Source organism: Somniosus microcephalus, chromosome 4 (assembly GCF_052327205.1).
Source record: "Somniosus microcephalus isolate GS21.2 chromosome 4, FLI_Smic_1.0, whole genome shotgun sequence".
Classification (NCBI taxonomy): Eukaryota; Metazoa; Chordata; class Chondrichthyes; order Squaliformes; family Somniosidae; genus Somniosus; species Somniosus microcephalus.
In genome coordinates, this window is record NC_140990.1 from 335,250,583 (window position 1) to 335,263,859 (window position 13,277).

At 44.3% G+C, this 13,277-nt stretch overlaps 1 protein-coding gene across 2 annotated transcripts in view; it reads left to right on the forward strand.

Moving 5' to 3' along the window:
- The window catches only part of gli2a (GLI family zinc finger 2a), a 463,484-nt gene that overhangs the window by 226,783 nt on the left and 223,424 nt on the right, over positions 1 to 13,277 (forward strand). The window contains exons 1-2 of one of the 2 annotated variants that reach the window (XM_085986884.1): positions 565 to 678; positions 2,014 to 2,262. In XM_085986884.1, the coding sequence (XP_085843010.1) occupies positions 2,067 to 2,262 (196 nt within the window). In that variant the 5' untranslated portion in view covers positions 565 to 678; positions 2,014 to 2,066. Of the gene's footprint in view, positions 1 to 564; positions 679 to 2,013; positions 2,263 to 13,277 lie in introns of those variants that run through there. The other variant, XM_085986883.1, reaches the window with a different exon arrangement.

Consider the following 13,277-nt stretch of genomic DNA (forward strand, 5'->3'; position numbering starts at 1 on the left):
CAATGGCGAAACCATCCCAGTGAGTACTCAGCTTATTTTCAGGACAATTTTATAAATCGTAAGGTCATTTTTTTTTTTTTGCAAATGTGCTACATCTCAAATGATTTACTATCTGCCAAGAATTTTTTTTTTTTACAAACGCATGGAAGTCTTTTTGGTTGCAAGAGGTTAAATAATTGTTATGGGGGTGGAAAAAATTAAGAAAAAAGAGGACAGAATTTGGATTAAAAGCTTTCTTTGTGTTAGTTTTGGAGCTGTCTAGCAGCCTGGGGACAGCAGAGTGGTTGAAAGTTTAGAAGATAAAAACGGCGAGTGTTCTCAATCTCTTCAGGACTTTACTTTTCTTTTTGGCGTTTAGATTTCGTGCAGCTGTGATGTTTAATTTACCCCCCCACCCCCCCCTATTAAATCCTGCCAGTGATATATCTCTGTACGAACTCCAATACCCACAGGGAACTTATAATAAAGGAAAGTGTAGAACAACCCAGAGAACAATATAGATCGATGGCAGAATACTCTTGTACCATTCACGTTCCAGCTCACTGCTAGGCAGGCTGTTGTGGAGCTTTTATGCGCCGCGGTTAATCGCTGTTTGGGAAAAAAAAAACTAAGACTGATAGCTCTCCGAGCCTACTGGTGTCTGCCAGGGAAATTCTGACTTTCTCACTATCCGATAAGGTAAACTTGACTTCTCTTTGGAAATTTAACCGGCTGTTGCTATTTCTGTCGTGTTCCACTGTTGAACTGACTGCTTTATTCCGATGCTGCATGTTCGAAGTCTGAAATGAGCAATCTGCACTCCCTGCCTCTTGTTTCTAACTTTTGTCGATTGTCGTGAAATTTGCTGAGGAAGTATAAGTTTTACAAATGCCCTGATTTTATTTTTAGCTTTCTGAGGAAAATTACCTCCCTTTTTTTCCCGTTAAACTTTTCCTCCTTCACATCACTTTTTACTTGGTCTCCCTGGGCAGAGAGGATTAGACACTGACATGATCCCAGACCCCTATTGGACAGTCCTGATCCCAGACCCCTATTGGACAGTATCCTGATCCCAGACCCCTATTGGATAGTCCTGATCCCAGACCCCTATTGGACAGTGTCCTGATCCCAGACCCCTATTGGACAGTGTCCTGATCCCAGACCCCTATTGGACAGTGTCCTGATCCCAGACCCCTATTGGACAGTGTCCTGATCCCAGACCCCTATTGGACAGTGTCCTGATCCCAGACCCCTATTGGACAGTGTCCTGATCCCAGACCCCTATTGGACAGTGTCCTGATCCCAGACCCCTATTGGACAGTGTCCTGATCCCAGACCCCTATTGGACAGTGTCCTGATCCCAGACCCCTATTGGACAGTATCCTGATCCCAGACCCCTATTGGACAGTCCTGATCCCAGACCCCTATTGGACAGTATCCTGATCCCAGACCCCTATTGGACAGTATCCTGATCCCAGGCCCCTATTGGACAGTATCCTAATCACACGCGCACACACACACACAATTTGCTTTTAATTTTTTTTGTAACTTAATAATACAGATCAATGACTGATGGTGCTCGTGGGAGCAATTATAAACTGTATTTGGAGAGCCATTCTGGGCTTCCCATATTGTAATCATACAATGTAAAAAGAGACTGTTTAAGGTCGATAGCTTGTGAATGATCGAAAGTGAAAAGAATAGTCTTCACTGCAAATTTCTTAAGACATGTCTAGGATACGAGTGTCATTGTGGAGTGTTACATTTCTAATTCATAACACTAAAAATATGTTGCAAACCCGTTGAATATTAATTACATTACAATAGTAATGTTTCAAATCAATCAAGAGTGTGGCTAGAAATCAAACACTCCAGGAGGGAAACGGTGTGGGAAAAGTATGGAGGTTACCTTAGAAAAAATAAGGATCTATAATAATATAAGGCACGTTGGGGGGAAAGGGGACATTGCTTAAGTTTAAATATAGATGTATTAATGACAGGTAAAGTTTTGTTGTTTCTCCTTCCTCCACACAGAAGTCGAAAGCCCCTGGCCTGACTATGTAAGAGAGCGCAGGAATGCAATCTCAATGCGGCCACACGGGACAGGGCAGTCCTATTGCAAGATAAATGAAGAACCGTGCAGCTCCAGTGAAGACACTAGCTCTTCCTCAAAAATCAAGAACACTCTGGGCTCACTGCCGCATTTAGCCGAGCAGCAAACTCCCTACCGGGCAGTCTGTTTATCAGTGGACCCCCGAAATGGCTACATGGACCAACGCTATTGTACGTATCCACACATCTGCTACTCATTTATGTTTTACACGGAAAGACCCTCGCAGGGGGGGGGGGGAATAGTTCCACCAGATCATGTAAAATAGTAAATGAGTCAGAACAGTCACTTCTTTTTTTGAGAGCTGGAGCTTCGTTCGTGTTTGTTTGGTCCATCATTGCCTTGTACCATTGTAATTTCAAAGTTTTTAAAAAATATATCTATCTGACCACTTTCCTGATGAAATCATTCACGTTAAAAAGTGACACTGTCATTCCATGTTAAACATCTGCATGCTGCCGGCGTCTGCTTTGTGTTGGAAAATGGCATGTTTCCATAGGTACAGGTCAGTAGATGCCTTTGATGGGATATTTTTCAACTCTAGCTGTAATTTATTATAGGAAGGTTAGAGGTCAAAGGTATCTTAACCCAGAGCAAGGGCAAGGTCTACAGGGACAATCTGAGGACATTAAGTGATGTCTTGGAAGAGACTGGCTAAGCATGGCCAATTACTTTACCATCCTTTTGACACATCAAGGGAAACTAATTGGCAATATGTTTGTCTTTGACTGGAAGATGAACTTGTTTCTTGAACTTTTGAAGATTAAGAAGGAAGTGTAAAAGGTACAAACTTCCATTTTACATTCAGTAATGTGGAAAGCCAAGAATCAAAGCACAGTAGCTGCTATGGTAGCAGAGAAGTTGCAATGTTTCGGGTAAGCTGAATGAGCTATGGTTCCCTAAGGCAGAAAGGACAGAATCGTACGATGGGAGTGGAAAATTAAAAAGATTGACAATTTTTAAATTCACGGGCCCAGTGTTTTTATCCCAATGTTTTAGAAACACTGGTAGAAGTCTACGACCCAGGATTAATTAATTATCACTGCACTTTGATGGCACATATTGTGGTTCACTGCATAGCAAAATAAAGTGCAGAGGGATCCTTTTATGAATTCCAAAGTATAAAGTACAGTAAGATCACTCCCGAGTTTTATTTCCATTCATTCACGGAATGTGGGCGCTGCTGGCAAGGCCAGCATTTATTGCCCATCCCTAATTGCCCTTGAGAAGGTGGTGGTGAGCCGCCACCTTGAACCGCTGCAGTCCGTGTGGTGAAGGCACTCCCACAGTGTTGTTAGGGAGGGAGTTCCAGGATTTTGACCCAGCGACGATGAAGGAACAGTGATATACTTCCAAGTCAGGGTGGCGTGTGACTTGGAGGAACTTGGAGGTGGTGGTAGAATCATAGAATAGTACAGCACAGAAGGAGGCCATTCGGCCCATCGGGTCTGCGCCAGCTCTTTCAAAGAGCGATCCAACTAGTCCCAGGCCACAGCTCGTTCCCCATATCCCTGCAATTTTTTCTCCTTCAAGTATTTATCCAATTCTCTTTTGAAGGCTACTATTGAATCTGTATCCGGTTCCCATGTCCCTGCTGCCCTTGATCAGCTAGGTGGTAGAGGTCACGGGTTCCTAGTTAAGTAAGGTCCAAGTAAAGTGAGTTGCTTAATAAAAACAAGAACAGTTAGGTTTTTCCGTGCATTCCAAAGCACCTAGAACATTTAGGTCTTTCCCTAAGTTCCAACGGACCAAGCATAGTTGGGTCCCTCCATGAGTTCCAAAAGGAACGAGTACAGTTCTGTCCTTCAGTGAGCTCCCAGAGAACAAGTACAGTTAGGTTGCTCATTCAATGTCATAAGATCAAGTATAGTAACGTCCCTTAAAGTAGACTGAGATGTTTCTGTGAGTTATCAAAAAAGTAAATGTCATTAACTTTCTCTCCATTCAAGTTCCCAAAATAGAATGTGCAGTGAGCTCTCTCGGCAAGTTACAAAATGTCCCAGACAGTAACTATCATGTAACTTAATAGTTTGAATTCAGCAGGATAGTTTTTGTAAAGCAGGATTTCCTTCTGGCTCTGGTCAAAATATGTTATATGTAAATAAATATTGCATAATATTCCTCACTTGCCAATTCTTCTTAAGGACCTTGAATGAAGGTCTCCATGTGCTTCATTTTAAAAAAAAAGTACAGGCCTTTTTTAACTTGTGGCTTGGGCCTACTTGTTCTAAGTTCTCGGAAATGTTTTTTTATTTAATTTTCTCGGCCCGGTCCAGGGTTATACTGAGAAAATGCAAACATGCTCTCCATATTTCCAGTTTCCAGTAGAATGGATGTTTTGCCCTCAGTTTAGAAGAATGAGTATCAGTATTTGTTAATGGGAGAGTGGACATAGATTCAGGCCTAGTGGAGAGAAAATGAGAGTCACAAAAAAAAGTCATCAATAAAGTGTGCAGCGTACTGAAATGCATTAATGCGCAGAGAAAGCGTGCTTAAAGGTGAGAAGGTACATGTGCAGCAGGCAAGCTAAAGGTGTGGAGAAAACTGACGAGTGAGAAATGGAAAACTGAAAGAATCAGTACAAACAACCAATTTATGCAAAAATGCAGCTGGATCCAACTTAACATTTAACACAAAAAAAATCTCTCCTTATTTTCAGGATTAAACAGGGCACCAAAAAAAAAATTGCTCTGGCCCAAATATTTATTTAGTGGACTGTATCTTCACCGCAATTCTTGTAACGAGGGACTCTGGACTAACGAGAAGTCTGGAACTCAGTCCGTCTCTCAGATTTGGTGTTTAATTTTTACCATAAAGATACCAGTTGCTACAGTAGGCGTGATGCTACTGAACTGTGTTTTCAGTTTGCCAGATCACTACAGCAACGATTTCAGTGCCTGACAGCCCATTTATGAAGGAGCGGTGCTTAAAATATATTATTGAAGTTGCTTTTTTTTTTACGTCTAGCATTTTAAATATAGCTTTTTTTTTCATCTTCTGTAATATAAATCACCGATGTGGGTAGTTTATTTTCCAATTGCAAACAGCAGGAGATTGAGAGGGCAATAATCATAGGGGGAGACCGATTACTACACTGTGCAGTGTTTCGGGAGCGATTCTATTGGTTTCAAATACTGAAAAAAAAAATAAAAGTGAATTGACTCTCATGCAATGTTCCCCCTAATTTTTTGGCGGGGTATGTGGCCCCTTTAACATAGAAACATAGAAGATAGGAGCAGGAGTAGGCCATTCGGCCCTTCGAGCCTGCTCCGCCATTCAACTTGATCATGGCTGATCATCCAACCCCAGCACCCGGTCCCTACACCGACAGCCATCCCACCCAAGCCCTATCCCCGTAACCCCATAACCCCACGTATTTAATCCCCCCTAACACTAAGGGTCAATTTTTTATCATGGCCAATCAACCTAACCCGCACATCTTTGGACTGTGGGAGGAAACCGGAGCACCCGGAGGAAACCCACGCAAACACGGGGAGAATGTGCAAACTCTACACAGACAGTCACCCGAGGCCGGATTTGAACCCGGGTCCCTGGCGCTGTGAGGCAACAGTGCTAACCACTATGCCACCGTGCGGTCCATTCACAGCTTCGCTCATGCCCGAAATTTAACGTGGGAAAAACATGGGCAGCATGGGACCAGCAGAGAGCTGCGTGGCTGTGCAGGTTAGCGGGAACATTGCTCCCATATAAAATTAAACACAGTGGTCCTGAAATGATGCGATGGGATCCTAGTTTGCAAATGTATTCGTCTCCCTGCTAATTTAGTGGAGGTGTTAAACCATTTAATATATATATGGGTTAATGGTTTGAGCTAAACTAGAGGAGCGAGGAATTTCAAACGGAAGTGTTGAGCGTTTGTACACCAGTACCCCACCATCATTTCAGACCCAATTCCTTGGCTTGCAAGGTAAAAGCCTTGGTGGCCCAGAGCTCCTACCTACGTCCTTCTCCCATCGAACTTGATTGGTGGTGTGTTTGTGTCCAGCTGCAGGTCTTGATCGTTTCCCTCCACTCTCCCATCATTCCCTGTGGGAGAATATGGCTAGAGGTGTCCTCATTGGTGGAATTGGAGACGAGCTTTGACGTAATAAAACTCACTACACACTTGGTTTGAGTATAAAGCAAGGCTTTAATCAACTTGTTTCAGAACATGGAGGTCTAGTTGTACTTCACTAGTTCCTGTCTTACAAAATGTCCCTGGGCAAGCTGGGCCCACGCCCGAGTATTTATACTCCTTAGACGGCGCCACCAGCTGGCCATCCAGTGTTATTTTATGAGTAGATTCTCGATGAATGATGAGATTTACAACAAGCTTTATTCTTCGTTTGCCTGAATGTGGTTTACGCCGCTGAAAGGATTGAAACACTCACTGAAACCCAACCCTCCGAGTTCGTGAGTAGTCACGAATGAATTTGCATTCTTGCGGTTCAAATATCATATTTACAGAAACATCTTTAATTGGGTTTAATTGCACCAAAATAAAGCAGTTTGGTAAATGTGATATGATCGATTTCAATTCCTGCCTTTTCTTGGCAAACTTTCCATCCCAGCCTCAGGATTTTGTTCTTTAATTAGAAGCGCCGCTAAGTGGGTCTGGTCATAATTATGTTTTCCGACTGGAACTTGTTGTTGATTTTCTTTTCTTTGCATCATTATAATGAAAGCAATGCCGCTTATTGGAATGAAAGTCTAACTTCAGTTTGCAGTGTTCTTGGGAAATCCAGTGCTGCCGGTGAATCTTATCATGTAATTGAGTAGTTGATGGGTTTCAGCATCTTCCAGTAATCCTGCGGACACCAACATTTCACCTCCCCCTCCCGGAACTGATTGGTGGGAGCTAAGGAATCTTGCCAGGTAGTGAATCTTTTCGACAGATGCCCTTTCCAGGAATGTGCTGAGCTTTGACTGTAACTGGCCAGTGATGCCTGTAAAGTGACCACCATTGCAAACTTCCAATACCCCCATAGCTAGAGGGGGAAAAAAGCCATCCAGACTGGTTGTCTCCTGTATGTAGGTCGACAAAAAAGCACTTATTTTGAGGCAGTCATGGGACTGAGCAGCTGTGAAGTGCTCCAAGCTAACTTGAGAGCTCCAGTTAATATATTATTGTACGCGTTCCATTGATAGCTGAATGCCTGGCGAGCTGGTGAGCCGTACGTGGTCTAGGTTTGATTGTTTGTCTCCATGCTGAGGTTAACTGATGTCAGCCAGGCCAGCAAGAGTGGAGATACAATTGACCTCAGCACCCTTGGATTAGAGAAGGGAAGATCAGGCTAGATACGGTCATTTGATCATTACTCAGTGACTGCTGTCAGAGCAAGAACAGGCTCAGGTATGGTGCCCCCGCGACCAGGCTCAGTCGTTGAGTATATTCAAGACAGAGATCGATAGATTTTTGAATATTAAGGGAATCAAGGGATATGGGGTTAGTGCAGGAAAGTGGAGATGAGGTAGAAGATCGGCCATGATCTTATTGAATGGCGGAGCAGGCTCGTAGGGCCAAATGGCCTACTCCTGCTGACTCTACCCGATTCGGCCGACACACGAAGAATGGATAATTGGACAAGGTATGGGAAACGAACGTTCGTTGGACTGCACGCCAACAAGAGTCAGAGTGTGGCTTTCAGACGGCACTGTGGGATAATAGGTAATAACACGCAAAGCATTCCACTGAAGTTCCTCTCTCTGCTATTTTAGATGGAGGCATTAATCCATTTAAACTAAATCGCACCTATTACCCCACAGCATAATTTCAAGGCGAGCTTCTTGAAGAGAGAAGGGGAGATAAATTGGTGGTGGTTGGGGGCGGTGGGGGGTGGACAATGCTATGGTACATTTTTAGCTGTCTGGCAGTGAGATCAGAAAAGTCTTACAGTATCCATTTTGTGAAACAAATTCCCAGATTAATGAGAAGGGAGTTCCTTAAAACTAACAGCACCAGGCATCTGGTTCATATCTTCCCTGAGAGTCGAAGTGCATATCAAACGCAGTGCAAAATTGTTGTGGCTCCAGCTCTTTTGAGAAGACTTTACAGATGGCATAAAAATGTGATTTTTTTTTTTCCCCAAGTAAATGGGATTTGCTGGGTTCTGAAAAATTGATGTAGGAGTCTTTGTGTTTATCTAAGTAACATGACCACATTTAGGTCCCACTTGGCTCTTTTCTGTAGTCTGTACTCGTGTTATTTGTTGTCAGTTTTATTTATGTCACAATTGGCAGATCAGCAGAGTGCTTTTCTTTTGGAAGAGTGGAAATTTGGCAGTGTGGATTCGGCCTTGCCACTTTCCTGTGCTGCACATTTTTTTGAAGTAAGATTATAAATACTGCAGCTTTTTTTTTGTGTGGGTCCAGGAGATAAAGGAGGAAAAAACGAAGATTAGAGAAAAATAGCAGAGCAATCGGTAACATCCTATCAGTCCGAAGGAGTAAGTGTATAAAACTTCTGCGTCTCCATGGCGACACCTCACTCCCCAGCTTCCATTTTAATTTAAAGACAGCCTCAAAAACATTTTATTTTTAAAAATGTAAATTCTGTTAAAAATGCAAAAATCAACCTCAGTTCGATCAGATGGACGTGCTCTGATTTTGCTAAATTGCTGTTAATTATCTTTAGTCTTAATTATCTTTTGTTTTGATTGAGCAATTAATGTCACTTTCTTCCTCATTCCCCCAATGATCTCCTCTTCCTCCTCCTATACTGAAGGTGTCAACTCAGGCTGGGATAACGTTCCAGAGGCACTATCTCGCCTCAGTTGGCCATGTGGCCCGTAGGAGGCTAGGCTGGCTATTTGACCGTGTGGCTGCACAAGGCATCACTGCCAAATCTAGCCTTGTCCTCACCTGACACCCACATGCTCATATTCCCCAGCGGCAGGGAGGGGGGTCATTGGGAAGCGATCAGGAGTATTAACCCTTGGCCGATTCTCCCTTTGTTAGGCCAGAACGCTGAGGCTGATCGTAGGGGTCTGAGAATCACTGAGGATTAAACGTGCCCCCCCCCGCCCCCCCCACCCCTGCCCCACTCTGGTGTGTACGGCTTTGTTCTAAACCAATCGGCGCAGTCGTCATCAAGCAGCTCAACTCCGCTTTCAAAAGCGGTTTCTGGACTAAGTCTTGAGCACCTCAACAAGACTTGACCACTCTGCTTTAAGCGTGGCGCCCTACCCCACCATTGGCATCCAGTGCTGCAGAATAGTCAAATATGGCACTGAGTAAAGACTCCTGGAGCAACTCAACCCAGAGGGCTGCGGGTGTTTAGTCGTTGAGTATATTCAGGGCTGAGATCGATAGATTTTTGGACGCTAAGGGAACCAAGGAATATGGGGTTAAGGCAGGAAGGTGGAGTTGAGGTCGAAGATCAGCCATGATCTCATTGAATGGCGGAGCAGGCTCAAGGGGCCGTATGGCCCACTCCTGCTCCCAATTCTTATGTTCTTAAGACGATTATCTTGACTGGAACAAATGCGACAGAATGAAGCCAGATTCCTTTACACTTGTTGTGCTTGTGTTGGACTGAGTGATCGAATATCTGAATATGAATGGCAGCGGTGGAGACAAAATATTAATATTCAGATTCAGAGATCAAAATCACCCCTGGACGCATCAACATATTCATCTCCTCTCATTCATGACTCTGATCTAAGAGTTTTACGAAGGCAAGACTAGAAGCTCCTCACCCCCCCCCCCCCGCAAAAAAAATATCAGTTTAAAATCTTAGAAGGTGAAACCAATGCAGATTTTTTTTTTCCTGGCGGTAGATTTATTAGGAGCTCGTTATTCTGAAGGAATAATTAAAGTAAAAAATTTCAACCTGTGGGAGAACGCTGCTTTAGGAAGCTGGTTTATTTTTCTTCAACATAATAAGAGTGTGGAGCAACCATCGTAAAGGTGGTTTGGTGTTTAATTGACTGTTTGGTTGTCGCTCCTTAACGGAGTGATTTTCTGGGCTGTGCGTTACGATTCAGGATTCAAATCTTCAAATAAATAGGCCGAAAAGAAAGAAAGACTTGCATTTCTATAGCATAGAAACATAGAAGATAGGAGCAGGAGTAGGCCATTTGGCCCCTCGAGCCTGCTCCGCCATTCAAAGCGATCATGGCTGATCATCCAAATTCAGTACCCTGTTCCTGCCTTCTCCACATATCCTTTGATCCCCTTAGCCTTAAGAAATATATCTAACTCCTTCTTGAATATATTTAATGAATTGGCCTCAACTGTCTTCTGTGGTAGAGGATTCCACAGGTTCACCACTCTCTGGGTGAAGAAATTCCTCCTCATCTCAGTCCTAAATGGCTTACCCCTTATCCTTAGACTGTGACCCCTGGTTCTGGACTCCCCCGCCATCGGAAACATCCTTCCTGCATCTAGTCTGTCTAGTCCTGATAGAATTTTATAAGTTTCAATGAGATCCCCTCTCATTCTTCTAAACTCCAGCGAGTATAAGCCTAATCGACCCAACCTCTCTTCATGCGTCATTCCTGCCATCCCAGGTATCAGTCTGGTGAATCTTCGCTGCACTCCCTCCATGGCAAGAACATCCTTCCTCAGATAAGGCGACCAAAACTGCACGCAATAGCACCTTTCACAACCTCAGAACGTCCCAAAACCAATGAAGTACTTTTGAAGTGTAGTCACTGATGTAATGTAGGACGCAGTAAGTGTTCGACCATTGCAGAGGAGAGCGAGCCAGTAAGAAATAGACTCTGGTAACTCCTTAAATAAACATTTAATGACATTGTGCTGTTCTCTCCCCTCTGACTTTGTATGATTTGTGTACCAGCGAGAGTGAATGTGCCGCTCCTTGTGTGTTTTAAATCTAATTGCGCCCCATACCAGCATTGCCTCTTTAAGTGCTGTTCTCGCACTGTGTATTGAAACCATATGAAAAGTGAACCAAATAAATATGCTATACAAATGATTTACTGCACTCCCTTATCTTAGCCCCCACCTCAGCTCAGTGAGTAAATGCGCTGCTTGATGTGGTACTTGGCTAAACAGACCAGAAAAGGCGGATAGCTGGTCTCACCCAGCGGCTCTCAAGACTACTTCTATGGTCTAAGTACGACTGCTCTTTCAAAGAGCCAGCGCAGGCACGATGGGCCGAATGGCCTTCTCCTGTGCTCCAAATTTCAATGTTTCTATGCTAGTTGACCCCGCTTCACCATCAAGTACGCATGTCACGGTGGCCAGGTGACGGGTACCCTGTCAAAAGTCATCGCTCTGGGCAAGGCCCCGGAAGACCAGCACCTTTGTGTACGTGTAACCAAATATCGATCCCCGTTTTCAGGCGAGGGGTGAGGGAAGAAAAATAAAAGTGATTCTCCCGCTCTTCCCCCCCCTCACTTATCCTAATCCTGGCAAATTCCTGAAGTCAGGCCTTCTACATAGGACACATGGGGAATCAAGGGATATGGGGATCGGGTGGGTAAGTGGAGTTGAGGTCAAAGTTCAGCCATGATCTTATTGAATGGCAGGCTCAAGAGGGGCGCATGGCCTACTCCTGCTCCTAATTCTTATGTTCTTATAGGCAGATAAACCAAAGTCACGGAGTTGGAAAGCCGGGAATCAGATAAGGAACAATTGGGACACTGCAATGCGGGGAACGTCGGGGTGTTTCTGGATGGATGAACTAAAATGGCCAAAATGGCCTTCCTAATCTGTAATTATTCTGTGTTCGGGGAAGCCTTCCTGCCTGCCAGTTACACGCCAGCATAGACGGAGAACTGGAACCAGGGCACCGACTTGCTCTGCCAGCTGGTGAATAAGTGCATTGTGTTTTTTGTGTGGGACACGTGCTTGAATAACACTGAACAGAAATCATTCCTCTTGCAAGATGAACGTGTCTGTGCTTTTATCCAACAATTGGTGTCTCACCAGTTTGTCCTACAGCTTCCAGCCAGGAGTTTACAGCATGAGAACAAAATCACCTCCATGACTCGGCTCCCTCTGCTGGGCACACAAGTAATGGCAAGGTAGAGTCTTGCTCATGACGCAAGGCAGCCCTCAGGGAGCGGAAAAATAATGAGGACAAAAATACAAGGTGTTAAATATTTACTTTAAATCAATACCACCTTGAAATTACACTGTGTGACTATTAGCATACAAATGCTTAATGCAGTTTAAGGTAGCTATATAATTACAAGTTGTTGTTGTTTATGGAGTTTCTTTGCTATGTGGAATAATCCAGTTAATATTTCTGCTACAACAGCATTTACGCAATCTTGGGGAAATACATTAAGCCTCTGTACACTAATATTCTCGAGGGTTCAAGGGAACGGTAGCATAGTGGTTGTGTCACTGGACTAGTAATCCCGAGGCCTGTGTTCAAATCTCGCCACTGGGGAATTTAAATTCTGTTAATTAAATAAATCTGGAATAAAACACTAGCATCAGTAATGGTAACCATGAAACTATCGGATTGTCGTAAAAAAAATCTGGTTCACTAATGTCCTTTAGGGAAGGAAATCTGCCGTCCTGACCCGGTCTGGCCGATATGTGACTCCAGAGCCACAGCAATGTGGTTGGCTCTTAACTGCCCTCTGAAATGACAATAAGAATAAAATCAGACGGACCACATGGCATCGACTGTGGCATCGGCTACGGACACGGCAATGGCACACCCAGCCCAGTCGACCCTGCAAAATCCCCCTCACCAACCTCTGGGGACTTGTGGCAAAATTGGGAGAGCTGTTGCACAGACTAGTCAAGCAACAGCCTGACAGAATCAAAGATAGTCATACTCACAGAATCATACCTGTCAGCCACTGTCCCAAACTCCTCCATCACCATTCCTGGGTATGTCCTGTCCCACCAGCAGGACAGACCCACCAGGGGTGACGGCACAGTGGTATACAGTCGGGAAGGAGTGGCCCTGGGAGTTCTCACCATTGACTCTGGACCCCATGAAGTCTCATGGCATCAGGTCAAGCATGGGCAAGGAAACCTCCTGCTGATTACCACCTACGCCTTCCCTCAGCTGATGAATCAGTACTCCTCCATGTTGAACATCACTTGGAAGAAGCACTGAGAGTAGCAAGGGCACAGACTGCACTCTGGGTGGGGGACTTCTATGTCCATCACCAAGAGTGACTCAGTAGCACCACTACTGACTGAGCTGGCCGAGTCCTGAAGGACATAGCTGCCATTCTGGGCCTGCGACAGGTGGTGA